Here is a 19107-nt window from a genome sequence, read left to right on the forward strand (position 1 = left end):
AGCAAGAGCAGAAATTTCAAACGCGTTTTTCTCGAAAGCACATTTTTAAAGTGAGTGGACATCGTCATTTGAAAACTACTTCACCGATTCTTTTCTAATGTGGAACATATTTTCTACATATAAAATACCAAACCCCAACGATTTTCTTTTTTTTTTACTTTGGGGAGACTTTACAGATAAAAAATGGCGGATTTTTTCTTGAAAAATCGTAGTGTTTACTTCAAACAGCCACAACAATTTCATTGAAAAAAATTAAGTTAAATAAAATCGTTGGGGTCCAGAAAAACATCTATTAAAAATATTTTGCTCTGATTTTTTGACTTCAGATGATTCTGTGCTGAGATACAGTGTCCACCGGAAATCCTGTTTTCTAAAAGGCATCCTCGAAGGTGTTCCGTCACCTGCTCATTTTTCAATATTTTTCTACGAAAAAATTACTAGGGGGAAGTCGTCTACTACCGGACACTTAAGGTTTTTAAGCAATAACTTCAAAAATAGATTTTTGTAAATATTGGTTCCCCTACTGATTTGAAGAGTATCAATATTATGATCACTTAACTATATTAGAAAAAAATTAATTTACAACATATTCATGTGGTAAGAGAAATTATTTCATGTTAGTTTTTACTCATTTCCAAAAGTGTTGTCTATGGCCGGACACTACGAATTACTTCACCAAAGTTGTCACCAATGGCACAAAAACGTAGCAAAACGACTGAAATCACTTGCACAGGTCTTGTGAATATGTGTTTTCCAATACTGAACTTTCTATGAAGCCAGTCATAAAAGTTTTTTTGACAAACCAGAATGAAACACTTGTTTCGAAAAAACTAGAGAAAAATTGTCTATGACCGGACAGCAAAATCTTAAGTTTCTCAGAGGACCAAAATAGTTTCGTTATTGAATCCTTATCTTCTGCTAACCATTTCAGGGTGCTATAGAGATGAAAAAAATAAAAGTTTCAAGTTGAAATCATCTATAATTTTTAATATTTTCTTGTCCGGTCATAGACAACAACTTGGTGTCCGGTCATAGACAAATCGCATTTTTTTTTATTTTCCTAAAATTTTGTTTGAACTTTCGTTTTATTATCTTATATCTACTGTAGTCGAAAGATAACCAATCAACGATGTCGTTCATGTGCAGTTAAAATTTTACAAGCCGAAAAAACTGACCACAATACAAATGCAAAGTTTAGGCGATCTTCTCCGCAATACTAGGCAAAAGCTTTAGATGCCTAACATTGGTTTACCTTTTCAGATTGGATTACCATATTTCTAACACCATATTAGGCTACTATCTACTTTATTTTCATTGTGTTAAAACATTATAAGGATATTGTGTTTTCGAAAAATCTATGTTGTCCGGCCATAGGCGATGTCCGGTCATAGACGACTTCCCCCTAAATGTTCTTTTAACATTGCTTTGTATAATGCAAAAAATTTTAATTCATTCGTTTGAACGATAGCTTTAAAAAAAATTCGTGAAATGGTATTTTTTACTTGTTAGACCCTACTCCCCCCTTAAGATAAATTATGAGAACTTAATGATTTAAAAAAAAACTGGACAGAACAAGAGCAAATAAGAAGATGATTAAACATGTTACCGTTTGTAACAATTGTCTTCGTGTACGTTGAGATTTGTTTCTTTTCTTGTTCAATGTTAACTGTTTAATTTATTTATTTAATGAATGTCTAGGTTAAGCAATTTATTTCAAATTTGAATCCAATTAATGGCTTAGTAAATAGGGCGAAAACAGTAGTCTACACAATAAACATCACAAATATGACATCACACTTAAACGTCAAGGCGAAATACAGTTCAGTGGATGGGATGACATAAACAATTTCCAGACAAATATCTCAACTAAGTTGAGTTTAAATACCTCAAAATTTTTTTCTACGTTTAAATATCTATAAGATGAGTTTCAAATTGAGAATAATTTTGTTTGTTTTTGAAATTTTCAAATGTGAGTAAAAATGTAATTTCAAAATGATGAACTATCTATTTTTTCGAAGGCTCGCAAACAAACACCGTACCTGATGAAATCAAAGCGTTTAGAAGCAAACAGGTTGATTTATGTGAGAGGTCCACTATTTTTTTTAGTAGTTAAATGTATAGTTCTGGTGTAGTTTTTGTAGTAGTTTGAGGTAAATTTTTGATATTGAAAACATTGACATTTTTCAAGAGTAAGCCATTCTAGAACAAAGAGCTAGACACTCTTTCAAATAGTAAAGTTTGAAGGAAAAAATAAAAGTGGAATAGAGCGAGGGCCTAGGGACTTGAATGAAGGCCAAATTTCATTTGTATTTGAAGTTCAAATTTTATTAGTAATGTTAAACAATTAAGCCTCATAATTTGTGCAGCATCATAATAATAACATCTTTCGATTTGAATTGTCTTTCGGCCACATTAAGGACTGCGATATTGAAATCTAAGGACTGCGAAGAAATCTTAACCAAGTAACATGGAAATTCAGAAGGTGTTTTGTATCCCAAAACATTAAATTCTAAACCAAAAAGAAATTGATTTTTAAATCAAATTTAAAGTAGTAGTCTAATAAACTTCTGCAACCATGTTTTGCGTTCATAGCAGTCCAGTACTTGTTTTATTCATTTAATACATTTAATAAATAATCCAAAAATATTGAAAAAAGTTATCAATCTTACCCCGGATCACAATATTTTTCATTTCAATTGCTTGATTTCTCATGGTTTTTCCTAAATTTGTCCAGAAGTTTCCATGATTTAAAATTGGATATTTAAAAATCAAGTGCTCAGAATCTGCCAGTTTTAAAATAAAAATTTCCTGTATAATCTCTTCACGGATACGTGCGAAAAAATTTCTGGTAACCTTACCTTAACGTAACCTTAAATTAACCTTAATTTTGGTATTAGAAAAACAAAAACTGTTTTTACAGGGCTGTGCTGTTTTTTTTTTTTTTTATCTTAAACTGCATCGTTATTTTAAAATGTTTCATTTCTTCGCGCTCTATTGAAAATTTATTCCGTTCTTAAGGTTAGTCATATGAATTTTTATTGATCCAGCGCATAATCGATCATAGGGAAAGAGGAAGAAAAAAACTGATTATACACATACATTTATTTTTGAAGTGTATCTTTGGGTTAGAAAACCAAAACATTTTTTTTCGATGCGACATAGATTTTTTTTTGTGGAAAAAAATTATGTAGGGAAGCAAGCTGGTCCAAAATATAACTGAATAAGCACCTTGTCTCGATTTTCTCTTTTTAATTAATTATTCCTGCCCAAATTCCAAATAAAATGAAAAATATAGAGAAAAAATTGTTTCAATATGCATTTTACTATCCCGTTCAATAAATTTTGGACGAATGATCAACATGACAGAAAATTGACATCTTCAAGAGACAGTGGCTGCCTCAGAAAATTAGTATAAAGTGCCAGTTTGTCCAAATCACAGAAAGACATCTTTCATGAGAGAAACTAATTAAGTGTTGTTGACAGTTGGGAATATGGGAGAAGATACATGTATCAACCATCACAATATGATATGAACACATGTTTTGTAAACTGAAAAGTGACAGGTATGTAGGTTTCAATTGTGTGAAATCCCTTATGATACACTTACCCATATGCAAGTTGAACAAAAGTTGCAGAAAAGATGACCGTTTATTAATGCTTGCTAGAAACAAGTGGTTGTTGACTAACTTCATTGATACTGTCAAGAGAGAAGGGCTGTCTTTGCGTGTTTGATTATGGTTGATATAGATGCTCAGACAGCAAAAATATGTTTCTGATGTCTTTTACATGTGTTTGAAGTGCTAGATATACAAACATACATATGCATTGCCTAAGTGAAAGACACTAAATAATAAAAGGCATTGCATATTCCTTTTACTTTTGACCCGAAAAATTATTTAAATCGGTATACCATCAACTCAAAATGTCTTTTGCTCAGATCGCTGGATGGTCTTTAAATTCTACTTTATTCAAAACGTTGACATAACGAGAATCCAAACAGAAAAACTCAAAACTGCAACCAATTATCCGAATGCGGTCGAACTGGCTGGGGTCAATGTGTAGTTATCAAATCGGATGCTGGTAATAATTTCAAATCAATATTCTACCAAACAGGTCAGCTTCGGGACCGCTGTAAATTAATTTTCGCAATAAGGTGATGCGGTGGTGCTCCACAAATGTTAGTTTGCGTGAAACCTTTGGCATCGATTCAATAATCATAATTTCAAATTCGATTCAAGTGGGAGATGAGGTCAGAAGATTTTTTTTGTTTTGATTGTATTGGCCTTTAAAAGTTGTACCTACTGTTCTAAATATTCTAGGAACCGATGTTTATCAAACCGTTATGGTACCGAAATTTGTTTAAATTCAAACTAAATTTTGGTTCCAATTCCCATGAAAGAGAATGTCTTTGATCCAGACGATGGATACTATTTCGCAAAACGCAACATTGTTTTTCAGCAAGCTAGCAGCCAGACTTTCTGTCAGACGATCCAGAGATAGTGGTGCTTTGGGCCCTTTCGATTTGTCTCTCCCAAAATACACCCCCGTAGATATATAGGTAGTGAATGGGAATGTTGTTTTAGCTTTCTGTTAGAAATGTTGGGATCGTTACAGAACGTGGGTGATAAATTTCATCATCTTCGGTGAGAAAGTCACCCTCCATATCGTGGCCCATCATGAATGGGGAGACGAAAAAAAAAGAGCCAACCCGGTTTGCATGAATATCACACACAATGGCATTTATGACTTTGTTGTTCTCGATTGGATTTGCTCGATGTCAAACTGTTCTTCTATCTAAGAAGGAAAGCAACAACGTAGCATTGCACCTAGTTGTGACAAAGAGACGTGAGCAGTTTTATGATCATGTAGAAATGCTATTCGATATGCCATTCTTGGCTTCGTTTTTGTAAGCGATGCAATTCCATTTGTCTTCAGAACAAAAGCTTGAAAATATACTCAGAAAATATGAATACAGTTGTCTTTACAAAAATCAATCCAAGCAATCCGACAAAACAGAAATGCGTAGTTGTTCACCAAAATGTCTAACGGAAAACCAGCGATTCCATCTGATGTCACACTAGAAGAATCAAAACAAAAACCAAAAACTGATGAAAGATGTCCCATCTTCTCCTGGTCGGCGAAAACACCGGATCCGAGACGGTTTAAACAGGATCGCATTCCTATTAGAAGAAAATTAGTGAAACAGTTCATTGAAGACAAATTGGAAGCAACAAATCAAATCATAACACAGTCAGGCGATGGAGACAACCTCAACAAAATCTTAAAAAATGTTCAAAATTCAAACTCAAGCGAAGGGGTCAAAGAAATTACGTTTCGGGAAAAAGTTCAAATTTTGGGCGACATTGAAAGTCAAGTGGCACAGCTGGTATCCCATATGGAGGAATTGGAAGCCGAAAATGAAACATTGAAACAGTGCAATTGTGAGCATTTGTTAACGTCATTGGATGCATTTTTGGTGTGTTTGAATATGCTACAAAATTCCGACGATGGTCTAGTGACAGCACAGGTATGTTTGTTCTATTATCACTATTCTTTATTAATTCCCGCATCAAGGACGAAATACGGAGTCTTTATCTCGACCGACATTGAACAAGTTTAACACTATTTGTACCGGAGGGGGTCAAATGACATTTTTGGAACTTCAAATGACTATAACTCCTATTATAATTGTTTTTTCGCTAATTTTTCTTCAGGACTATTTTTATTTTCGAAATGCACGTATTTTGTCATTTAAATTTTTTTTTTTTAAGTTTGTAGATTTTGAAATACGTATGTGGTAATACCAATGGTAATTTCTGAAAACTCTTCAGCTATACTATTGATTTCTTCTAAATGCTTGTTTGTTTATTTTTTTGAATACTTAGCCATTTCTCTGAGAAATAAATAAAGACTTCAACACTATATTTACATTTTCTTTTGAGGATGTTCTTACCTTTTTGTGCAGGACTTTTTGAATTTGATTTCTTTTTCCAAATATTTCTTTCTTTATTAAAATTTATCCACTGAATTGAACTCACTGCGCAACAGCTTTCGGAAAAACTAAAACTCACTGGGCTATTACGGTGATTACAACAAGTATGTTCTAACGTCCACTTGGAATAAAATTATTTCCGAGGAAAATTTCAAACGTTATCAGCACTTTTCATTAACATTCACCTCAAAAACGCATTTATTTGTATTAATTGTGATGTAATAACATTAGCGCTGCAATGCTAAACAAAATTGTGATACCTAAATAAAAATGTACAGTGCTTTTTGAATTTTGAAAAGTTACATATTGGCTGACAAAGAGATTGCCTGACGGGATTTAGTAAGTCACATAAAGGGCACAAAAGTGCTCAAACGGGATTTTATAAGTCACAAAAAGTGCATTGATGTGCTTTCAAAATCAAATCACTTCTTCGAGTTTTAATTTCAGTTAGAACAACATCTAGGCGTAGTCTCGTGGTAGTGTGTTCGATTCTCACCACGGGGTTCGATCCCCAAGCCGGGCAATTTTTTTTCAATTAGTAATTTTGTACTTGAGTGACCATTCCGATGCGATATATGTAGGAAATGTAGGAAAGAGGCAATTGAGCAATTTGTCGAGTTTGAAATCCGGCGCGTAGCATCATGGCGGCACCGGTACAGAACACATTAAATAATAGAGGAGGTGATATGAACCGAAGCCAACGGTTCAGTTGAGATAGAGAGAGATTTTTTGCTAATTTTGCGATTTTTCGGAAGCTGAATTAAGAGGCCGCTGTAAGCTGAATAGAAGATCATTAAGACTTGTTTTGAAACTTGAAAGTATCAATAAGAACTTAAATTTTGAGCTGCATAGAACGTACTTTATATCAATGATGGGGCTGAGTATGCGTGTTTGTACCTGTTTTATGGGACTTTTGGTTGCTTGGGTAATCTCTCAAAGTCATTTCGCACACGACGCATCGCGACGGGTGAAAGAAAACGAAAAACATGCAAGCAGCCGCGCAAATTTTCTGGTTTTGCTTTTAGTAATTTATTTATAATATTTTATTAAGCATTGCATCACCAAAAAAAATACATCACTAGAACTGGCATAAAATTTCCTTTCTTGAGCATATAATATTATTGTCAAAATCATGCGCTAAGGTACTCAAAATTCAATGCAAAGGTTAATTTAGGTGTTGAAATAATCTGAAAAACTTTAGATTGACAAAAAGCTCGATAAACAGCTAACTTTGAAAAATCGTCAAAAAATCCGTGTTAGTTATTTCAAAAACCTAATGACGCCAAAATATGTGAAATTACGTCAACTTTCCAAAACATTTTTCCAAAAATTTCTACTTTGACTGGAACAGCTTTGGCGGTTGATTCATTAAAAAGTACGATTTTTACACCACTTTTTTACATTTTTTATGGTCATGATCTTAAAAAAATTAAAAAAAAAATCCATGTGTTCAACATATAGTTTCTAACTTCAGCTTTTATATGCACCAAGTGAATTTCTTTTAAAACTCCTAATAACTCACTTACAGTCGTTTTGCCGAAGCATGTTTTTCGGATTTTTTTTTCTTAGACTTCGTATAACTTTGAAATGGATGATTTTAGCTGAATATTCTGAGAATCTGAGTTCTGAGTCTGAGAATCATATTTGAGTCACGCTACAAGCTTTTCAAAACTATAATTGTTGTAAAAATCGGTTGAGAAGCAAGAGAGTTTTAGCGAAAAAGGTGTTAGGAGTCATTTGACCCCCGCCGGTATAAATAGGTAGGGGAGAATGAGGATACTTGATCCCTGGGGATACTTGATTCCTTAACTATATCTCGAAACTGGAACGTCTTACAAAGATCAAATGTTCTAGAAAAATGTGCCAAAATGAGCAAAATAACAAAGCTAGTAGTTTAAAAATTTTTAACAAAATAATTGTTTGAGTAATTGATCTTTGTTTGAAAAATTTCACAAAATGTAACTTGAAGATCTTTTTTCATCACTTTAAAATGTTCCTTACATGGGAAAATTATGAAAATAATATTTGTTCCAATATATCAATCGTTTAAGTGTAAAATGAACTTCATAATGCCATATTTTCAAAGCAATGGAAAACTCTCAACTTTTTTCAGAAAAAGTTTTCAAAAATGTTGATTATGGGTACAATTGATCCCCTAGAGTTGGGTACAATTGATCCCCCTTTTAAACGGCATATTCTTCTTCTGAATTGATCGTTATGATTGCTGATTACGAAATTACTAATATTTATCTAGAAAACTAACATTTATCAAACAATTGTCTGAAGAAAAGAGAAAAAATAAATAATTTTCCCTTAATTATAAAAGTAGCGCCTTTAAGTATGCAATGTTATTAGCGTTGAGACAAAGTTATAGAGTTTTCTTCTTATGTCTGCTATAAATTGTGAAATGTGAACAAACATGACCAAAATAGTCAATTAACATTCTATCTTGGGGATTTGTTTGATTTTTATACAAGGATTAGGGCTTCCTGAATAAAGGATCAAGTCTTCTTCAATAGGGGATCATGTCTCCCCTAACTTCAGAAAAATCGCAATTTTTTTACTCCCACGAAAATGCTTCTAGTTCATCAACGGGTTCAAGTATCGTTCTAATTTTTGTAGCATAGAAACTTGAAGTTACAAGCTGTCAGAAAATGTCAAAGACGGCGAGTTGCTGAATTTTTCCAAAAAGATGTAGTGAAAATAAGAAAAGGGGATCAAGTATCCCCACTCTCCCCTATATACAGAATGCCGGTATGTTTAGTGTTAAAAAAAAATTATATTCTTGAAAATTCAAATGAATTTTTATTATTAATTTTAAAAAAAATCTTTGGGAACACCTATTAAATTTAAATAGTCTTTAATTTTGCATCATTTTTTTTATGGACGTTTCCTGAAAGCCCCTACAAAAAAAGTTGCCTAGTTAGATCTAGAGTGACAATTTGACTATCTTCGCTCAAAATCGTTAGGGGAGAGTGGGGATACTTGATCCCCTTTTCTTATTTTCACCATATCTTTTTGGAAAAATTTAGCAACTCGCCTTCTTTGACATTTTCTGACAGCTTGTAACTTCAAGTTTCTATGCTCCAAAAATTAGAACGATACTTGAACCCGTTTATGAACTAGAAGCATTTTCGTGGGAGTAAAAAAATTGCGATTTTTCCGAAGTTAGGGGAGACTTGATCCCCTATTGAAGGAGACTTGATCTTTTATTCAGGAAGCCCGAATCCTTGTATAAAAATCAAACAAAACCCCAAGATAGAATGTTAATTGACTATTTTGGTCATGTTTGTTCTCATTTCACAACTTATAGCAGACATAAGAAGAAAATTCTATAACGTTGTCTCAACGCTAATAACATTGCATACTTAAAGGCGCTATTTTTTATAATTAAGAGAAAATTAATTATTTTTGCTCTTTTCTTCAGACAATTGTTTGATAAATATTAGTATTTGGATAAATATTAGTAATTTAGTGATCAGCAATCATAACGATCAATTTTCAGAAGAAGAATATGCCGTTTGGGAGGGGGATCAATTGTACCCAACTCTAGGGGATCAATTATACCCATAATCAACATTTTAGAAAACTTTTTCTGAAAAAAGTTGAGGGTTTTCCATTGCTTTGAAAATATGGCATTATGAAGTTCATTTTACGCTCGAACTATTGATACATTGGAACAAATATTTTTTTCATAATTTTCTCATGTAACGAACATTTTAAAGTGATGAAAAAAGATCTTCAAGTTACATTTTGTGAAATTTTTCAAACAAAGTTCAATTGCTCAAACAATTATTTTGTTAAAATTTTTTAAACTACAAGCATTGTTATTTTACTCATTTTGGCACATTTTTCTAGAACATTTGATCTTTGTAAGACATTCCAGTTTCGAGATATAGCTAAGGAATCAAGTATCCCCAGGGATCAAGTATCCTCATTCTCCCCTATACATCGCTCGTCCCTTAATGTATAAGATAAATCACAGAAAAGAAAAAAAACTCACAAGTACATGTTCTTGTATTGTAACTCAATTTTGATTCTCGGACAATATTAAGCATCAATAATTTATTTAGCGTTATTCAAAGACTTAATTTTAAAAAAATCTTGAAAATAACTGTAAATTAGTTATCAAGTGCTTAAAAAATACATTTATTGCCAAAGTAAACTAAAATTGGAAATTGTATGTTGCACATAGGCTCTTTAAAAGTTTGTCATGTTTAATTTTTATTTTATTTTTCTTGTGATACCAAGATTAGTCAAATAACATCAACTTCCCAATCCACCTTCAAAAAAATATTTGGTCTGTCTCCAACAACTTTGACGATTGATTGATTGAAAAATACGGTTTTTAAGTATTTTTTCAAATATGTTGGGGCCATGATTAAAAAAATCAATCCATATTTGCAACAATTAGCTCATAACTTCAGCTTACTTAAACAAGTACATGGTGAAATTAATATTCGGAGCACAAGGCAACTGATCTACACACAAAATTTCCAAGGCCGGAATTTAGCAAAATTTTGCTCTTATTGGACCTATTTAGCAATTTATTTAAACTATAGTTTAAGTTACAAAAAAGAGCCCTGAATAAATGTTTACTTATTTTATAGTACAAAAAAAAATCATTATTTGCTAACATTTTAGCAAACAAGTTTCAACAGCAAAAAATTACTAGAGTTTAAGTAAATTATCAATTTTAAAGGTGTCGTTGGTTTTGTTTTTTTTGAAAATTGGATTGTGATATTAGACTGAGTCGATTTGGGGTCATTTTTGAATTTCTCTAACCCTGGGGCTTGAAAAGCTTCGTCTTGGTTCAAAACTCATTCAAAATTTTTGGCATATTTTTTTAAGTAACGTTTACATGAGTAAATTTGGACTTTTAGGTTTGTATGGAAAATTTGAATACTTTGTACTGAAAAATCAACCTAATGTTTGTTTCTTCTGTGGAACCGAACCGATACGAAGTTATGATTTTCGACAAAGTTGTTCAGCGGAAAATTTCATTTGAACAACTTATATATTGGCACAAAATCCATGAGGAGGTTCAGTTCTATAGGAGAAAAAAAATTGATGTTGATTTTTCAATACAAAATATTGATTTTTCCCTTACAAACCTAAAAGTTCAAATTTACTCATATAAACATTACTTAAAAATTATCATGGATGATTTTTGAACCAAGACGAAGCTTTTTAGACCCAGAGTTTGAGAAATTCATAAATGACCTCAAATCGATTCAGACTATTGTGATGTTTATTTGAAAATGGAAAAAGTTTAGTTGTCACGTTTTTTAATTTATTTCCTATCTCTTAACTCCAAAGTTCATCATGTCCGAAAATGGGACCAGAGCGAAACATTTTTTGCTTCCGCCGCTTATCACAAGGGATAGTCAGGTTCTTCATTAGAATCCAGAGGTGGTCGATGCATGTTGCCGAAGTATAAAATGATATTCTTGTTTGAATTGTCCTGCATGTATGCGTTGGGTGAGGGAAGCTGAGAATCGAAACAAAAAATTGATGTGAATAATGCCTCTATAAATTAAAAAAAAATCTTAAAAACAAAATAAAAATATTAAAAACAGATTTTTATAGTTTAAAAAGGCGCAACTTTAATTGCACAGAGTAAAATCTTCACAGCTTTAATCAGTGCAAAATATCAAAGTGTAAAATTTATGAAAATAAAGTGATTTTGATCATAGACTGCACCGTGAAAAGGAGTTTTATAGATTTTTATCATTGGTTTACAAGGTTGTACGTACTATTTTGAAATAGTTGATTGTTTTTCGATTCGAAAATTTGAATAACAATCGATTCTTTAAATTTAATTTTCGACTTTGAATTCATTTTTTATTTTTCAAATATATTATGAAAAAGTTTCTCCTATAACATGTTTGCTTTAACAATGCATACATTAAAAATAGTAGGTAAAAAAAGGTTCTTAAAAATTAATTTGGTTTGAGTTATTTTACATTAATAGTAAGGTATGAATTTAAAATTTCTAACTTTTCAAAATATTTATAGTAATTGCCAATTTTTATTCAATATTTTGTTAAAAAATAATTGAGTATTTGAAGATTTCATTTAAAAAAAATTGTTTATGTTTACTTAAATTTGAAAGTATTATGCTTATTTAGGCATTGGTAAAAATTTATCAAATATTGAGAAATAAAATTAAAAGATTGAGTTTGCGATTCAAATCAGATTTATTTTCTACTCTTGTTAAATCAAAAAGTAAGTTAGTTTAGTTTAAAGCTTTATTTGAGAAGAATCTGCAATATAAATTATGTTAAACAAGAAAACAGTAAAATATATTCTCAGTTGACTCTCAGTCCACAAGTTCAAGTACATACAAGTACAAGTTTTTTGGCAAAAAAAAATTATTAATCATTTACTATATATGTGTGATTTTTATATAAGTGTTCCAAACTTACTCTGATTGAAAATAAAAAAATAGTTTTGTAACTAGATGTAATACTTATAAATTGCATTCACATGTAATCTGAATCCTTAATGAAATTCTCACAAAGATATTTTATTCTTGATAATAAAACTTAACTTGAAGCTGAATTTGAATTTTTAATTTTGATACCGAATTTACTGCCTTTAGAGCCTGAGCTCGAAATCTGAACTCCGAATTTCAAATGATTTTTGAATCTAAGTTCCAAATAATAATTTTACGAACTATGAGCCAAAAAGCGAAATTTGGTACAGAATTTCACACTGAATTATCTCACTTGAATTCTGAATTTTTGACTTTCAATGTGAATTTATTCGAAATTCAACTTGTGAATCTGAATGAAAATTGGGAATGATGAAACTGTTTCGGATTTTACAATTCTGGATCACCATTATTAAACATTCTTTAGTTTTAATTCTGCATAAGAATCAAAAGTTCAAATTTCAAATCTTCAAAATGGTTTGTAATTTTGAGTATTCTCTTTTCATTTTTCGAAATGATGAATTTCTAATAAGGAAGTTTGAAATGCAAAACAAAGATTCGAATATCGTTTTTTCCCAAAGATGATCCAAATGGAAGTTTATTTAAAATAAACTGGATTCAGAATCCGAATTCTTATTACAGACATCAAATTTAATGTTAATATGTAAATTTGGAACCACCATATCCGGAATTGTTCTAACTTTACTTAGGCTGCCTAAGCTTTCCAAATGTTTTTCAACAAGTATCAGGGCCATGCCAATCCGGGACCAACATCAAATTAATTAGATTAAATCAAGAAGAAAAACACTTGAATTAATCACTTTATCGAAATGCATCAGTCGATTTTAAACCATGGTCAATAGACCGCTGCAAGCTTTGTATGGAAATTTCAAATTCTTAAATTTTTACATCTCCCATAACTTATTTTGGTTGTTTTTGCTGCCTGAAATAGCAATAAAATTTTTGGAAGCGATTCATCCAGTCCTGAATTAGCGCAACGAGTTTTGATTTTGTATGAAAATTTGTATGGGAAAACAAAACTTTTCATTCAAAAATCGCCAGAGATGTTCTGAAAGTTTCAAAAAATATAACTTTGGATTAAAAATGTTCCTTGGTTCTTGCAGTACATTTCAAGTGATGGAATGAATAAGCCTATCTTGTTCCCCAGAAAAGTTATTAAATGTTTTATAAATTTTTTTTCAAAATTCATTTTTTTTAATTATATCGTTTTTGACTGCTTGTTTGAAAGCTGTGTAACAGTAGGATGGAAACGAAAAATCTCAAAAAACTGCTTTGCATTGCCAGAGAATTTTTTGACTTATAAAGCCTTTGCAAAAACATTTCATGCAATTATTAACAGCTCTAGCAAGCAGTCTGCCATTTTTGAATATTTTTCAATGGATTTAGATTTTTTATTTTGAAATGCTTATAACTCTTTTCATAAAATTCTTAGCTGCTTGTCATGCAAGCAAAAAATAAAGCTTAAGAAGAGTCAAAACTAAAAATTAAAGACCGACTTCATTCCAAGCTTATTTGAATTTTCTGGATGATTTAATGTGCAAAAATTTCTTCTTCCATACAAATTTCCATACAAATTTCCATACAAAATTGAAACGCGTTGCGCTAACCCAGGAATCAGCCAAATCATCTCAAATTTTACACTGATGCTTGGTGACCCAATAGGCATCGAAAAAACATATGGGAGCAAAAAGTCATTTTTTGCAGCGGTCTAATGGTCATTAGACCGCGGCAAAAAAATAACTTTTTGCTCCCATATAGTTTTTCGATGAATTTTGGGTCACCAAGCATCAGTGTAAAATTTGAGATGATTTGGTTGATTCCTGAGTTAGCGCAACGCGTTTCAATTTTGTATGGAGCTGTTAATAATTGCATGACATGTTTTTGCAAAGACTACGAAAATCAATAAATTCTCTGGCAATGTAAAGCCGTTTTTTGAGATTTTTTATTTTCACCCTACTGTTACACAGCTTGCAAATAAGCAGTCAAAAACGATTAAATTAAAAAAAAATTTGGAAACAAAAATTTTATTTAAAATGAAATATCTTTTCTGGCAAAAAATTAAGGTTTGTGCTTTGTTCACATGAAATGTACTGCAAGAATCAAGAAACATTCTTCATCCAAAGTTATATTATTTGGAACTTTCAGAACATCTCTGGTGATTTTTGAATGAAAAATTTTGTTTTCCCATACAAATTTCCATACAAAATTAAAACCCGTTGCTCTAATTCAGGACTGGATGGATCGCTTCCAAAAATTTTATTGCTATTTCTGGCAGCAAAAACAACCTAAAAAAGTTATGGAAAGTGTAAAAATTTAAGATTATAATGATGGATCTTGAATGAAACTGTGCATAACTATTTTGTTTCTTTTTCTCTTGCATCGTTAAAACGCGTTGATTTTAAAATATATAAAAAATATATTGGATAGAACTTTTTACAGGCATTAGAAAGCAATAAATAAAAAAATTGTATATCCTATAACTAGGAAATAAGCTATCAGCAAAAGAAAGTGCCCATTTCTAAATGAGCTAAGCTTTACAAAAAAAAAAGATTTCTGTATGTCTGTCTGTCTGTTACCTACCAATTTCGAAACTACAGAACCGATTGAATTGAAACTTGGCGGAGGGGTGGTTTTGATGCCTGGGAAGGTTCCTTTTATGGTTTAAGACCCGTCCCTCTTACTGGAAAGACAAGTTTTTGTTGAGCTCGAGAATTGATCAAGCAAATAAATCCAATTATGGGGACTATTTTGGTACTATAAATGTTTCTATAAATATTTGGTACCTCTCCCTCCTTCCAGTTAGGAGATAAAAAGGGAGAGAGGTCTAGCTTACAATTTTTTACATAACTTGAGAACTCATGAAGTTTATTGAACCAAATTTGGCATGGGAGACTATTATTCTATGATGGGAGAAATAATTCTATGATTATGTAAGACTCCACCCTTTATCTAGTGGGGATATATAAAGGAAGGAAGGGTGGCTTTCATATCTTTATTATTGCATAACTTGAGAACTTTTTGAGTAAATTCAATCAAAATTTGGCTTGACAGGTTGTTTGAATACAAGAATTGGTTCTATGAACATTTACTGCTCCTCCATTCTTACAGTAGGGAGATCTAAAGGGTAAAGGAAGCTCCTTTAAAATTTTCAGCTTAACTGGAAAACTAATCAAGTAAATGAAGCCAAATTTTTTATGAGAAGGAATTCGAAGATGCTCCCAAATTTTTTTTCACAATACTTGAGAATCGAGAACTTATCCAGCGGATGATAAGTTAAGGTTATTCTCCCATAAAATTGTTTCACATAAAACAAGAATTTCTCTAACAAATGAACTCAAATCTGACATGGGAAACCATCTGGGTCCGAGAAATGGTTCTATGATCATTTGAATCACTTTTCTTCTTAGATTTTCTTCTACCGGGAAGCACACAAAGACTGGGGTCCAGTACAATTTTGTTGGTATAACTGGAGAAGCAATTAAGCAAATATAATCAAATTTGACATGCACTGAAAATAAAAAATACCCAAACTTGAGAACTGCCACCCACCAAACCCGAGTTCGATATTGACAACTCAAGATTGTGAAGAATCAATTAGCCAAACTTGTTCTTCAAGCGGAGAACTGTTTTTTTGAGGGGTTCATTAGCAGAAAGTCTCGCATATACGATGATGTAGCTGCTTCTCTCAATAATTCCTCGGTGGTCGAGCGGTTAGCATCCTTAGTTGGTAATAGCAGTGCCATTGCAGGTATGGCTGTGATTCCCGTACCTAGAGTATTTTTTTTTTATATTTTGATTTCCATTTTATTGCGGTATCAGATTTTGGGGCATAAGTTCTCCTTTAAGAGCTTAACTTTGGGCTATGCCACAAATAGCCAAACATGTAGGGAAGAGGTTGGTGGGGAAAGTTCTCAAGTTTGGGTATTTTCGAGGTTCAGTGTGGGAAGGTATTTAAATACGAGATATGTTCCGAAGAATGTTACAGAGGAACGGATGAAGGAAATGGAGCAAAATGCAACGTTGTTTAGATACTAAAAATGTGTCTATAGTATGTCTTCCCGCATAATTCAACATAATTAAAGAATCAATGTGCAACTTATAAAAAAGTGCAAACAAAATCAGACCTTTGAAAACTATATTAGAGATCAAGTTGCAGAAAATTAGATTAAATCATCTTAAGTGCAATTTGAAACTCCAGTTGAAGTTCTAATTTCAAAGCGGTTTCTGTTAATGTTGAAAATTGACTAAAAATGATATCAAAAATGACCATATTTAAATAATATTCTAAACTTTCATTTATTTTTGGGAGGTGAAGCTAAGCACATCGGGTCAGCTAGTTAAACAATAAATTCAACACCTTTGGAAAAAATTTGGCAAGTCTGTTATTGTATAAATTTTAAGAATAAATAGGTAATTGGCACTATTTGGGGCGCCGAATACTAGGCATAACGTTTTTTGGGAGGTCATTTGGCCAGAAAAGTATTCTGTTTTTCTCTCAGATAAGTATTTGAAATTAAATTTGAGAGCTTTTTAATCATAAATACCTTCTACTAAAAATTGAACTGAGATAAAGTAACTTTTTAAGCTTGGATCTTGGTAATGTTATATACATCTTATCCCTTTCAGCCCTCTCAGCATTCATCACAGGAGGAAACGTTTCGAAACATTCTGGCAACGATTGGACAGTTAGATTTCCGAAGCCAACAACAACAAAAAATGATCAATATTTTAACACAACGTCAAACTCGCTATCAAGCTCAGCTTAAACAACTTCAGATCCAAATTCAACGTTACGTTGAAAAGAATTCAACACTTAAAATGCATTTGTAAGATTTTTGATTAATGGTTTTTTTTATCCAACCGTTTTAACTTCAATCATTGATTTCAGAAGCAGCAGTAAAAATTCTAGTTTAAGACAAAAATTTAACAAATTTTTCAAAATGAGCAGTTGATGATTATATGAAACTCAATTCAGCCAAAAATATTTCCCAAAAACCTGTTGAAAAGCTCGTGTGGGGCCCTCGAATTCGCCAAGAAAGGACCATTGACCTCTTCGCAGTCGTCGAAGCGTAAGGGGGCGGTGTGAATGAAACTATTCCTCAACGCAGTCGTCGTCGAATCTTATCGCAAGGCGGCATCACCCCAGGGCATCTCTCAGATCCACACAACCTTACATCAACAAACAGTTCCCTGACAGACTCAAGACCGAAGAAAAACCTGCCCTGGGTCCAACCGAAACGCGTGGAATTTGCTGCAGACGACAGACGGCCTCTCGGATTGCAGCCAGCAAAGTTTACTTCCCCAAAACATAATCGACTAAACGTGACCGGCATGCGAAAATAAAAGTCGGCTGAGAAATGCTTGTTCGATGGTGCTGCCGAAAGTTGAAAAGAAAAGGGGAGGGGAATGTTTCTTTTGCGAAAACGTTGTTTCTTTTCTTCCACTCATCGACATTTCAGACTAAATTAAGTTTACACGTGAGATTAAATGCTAAGAATTAAATCCTACCGTTAAATTGATTTTAAATGAATCTGGGAAACGCAAAATTATCGTATGCATTTATTAAACTAAACACCGTAAAACCCAAATTACTTTTCGCAGAAAATTCTCAGAAGCTTAGTTTTATGATTACTAACAACTATGATAGTTTAGTTAATTGCATAGCAACAGGGGCTAAGGAACTTAACTTTCAGTACTTTTAGTACTTTGAAGATTCTACACACTTCAACCATTATTCCCTATAATTTAAAATATATTAGCACGAACTCATAAGTAGATTTCAATTTTAATAAAGTTTCAATTATTCTGCAAATAACTGAGATATTTAAACTTGTAATAAAAGTAGAGGATATTTTTTTCATAAAGTATCAATCAGAATGGCTGCATTTCTTAGATCTAAATGCAAGTGATTTTTAAGATCGAAAAACACATGGACCAGGATTTCTGACTTTGTGAGGCTATCAAAATGATATTTTTTCCAAAAAAAATCCATTTCCAGTTTTCTCAGGTTTAAAACCTTCTCTTAGACCAGGCCCACCAATGGTTGCTAAACCTCGAATCGAGTACATTCAGCAACATATCTATCAACCCATCATCGCACCAACAGTCGCTAACTTGATTCGAGAAATAGCATTCGAGCAGTAGGTTGTTACAGGATACGTTTATGTAGCAACCCGGTAGCAACACAGCCGGTCGTTGCTATCAGAAAATAAACAAACACAAATACCAACCTGGATCGCAACAATGGGTGCGAGAATCAGTAAGTAGATAAAAACGCAACCAATCAAAACATCTAAAATACCAACCGAAATAGCAACTTGCGGTGGGCTTGGTCTTAGCTGAATCTTTTGACAACAGCTTGTCAATCAGTTTTCATTCATACGGTTTGTAAGATGGAAATATTTTGAAAAAATTTTCACAAAAAGTTTGTTGGTAAGTTATGCCGATTTTTGTAAGCCCCATTTAAATGTGGTTTCAGATGGTCAAAATGAAGCTTGTGTATTTGTTGTCGCATGTCTTTGTCCGTAGCATTTCAATTTTGAAAAATAAAAAAACATTATAAAAGTAAGAGTAGTAGTTCTTGCAAAAAAAAAAATTCGACGGTACTAGTTTTTAATGTACCTGCACAATTGAATTCAGGTTTAAATTATATTTTATT

General features: G+C 32.2%; 1 protein-coding gene across 1 annotated transcript; it reads left to right on the top strand.

Moving 5' to 3' along the window:
• Window positions 1–5052: 5052 nt before the first annotated feature.
• On the top strand, window positions 5053–17854 carry LOC129741000 (uncharacterized). The gene is made up of 3 exons (XM_055732686.1): window positions 5053–5527; window positions 17076–17275; window positions 17338–17854. The coding sequence occupies exons 1-3, from the start codon at window positions 5396–5398 to the stop codon at window positions 17399–17401; spliced, it is 396 nt and encodes a 131-aa protein (XP_055588661.1). The 5' UTR covers window positions 5053–5395; the 3' UTR covers window positions 17402–17854.
• The last annotated feature ends 1253 nt before the right edge of the window (window positions 17855–19107 follow it).

Source organism: Uranotaenia lowii, chromosome 2, assembly GCF_029784155.1.
Source record: "Uranotaenia lowii strain MFRU-FL chromosome 2, ASM2978415v1, whole genome shotgun sequence".
Lineage (NCBI taxonomy): Eukaryota > Metazoa > Arthropoda > Insecta > Diptera > Culicidae > Uranotaenia > Uranotaenia lowii.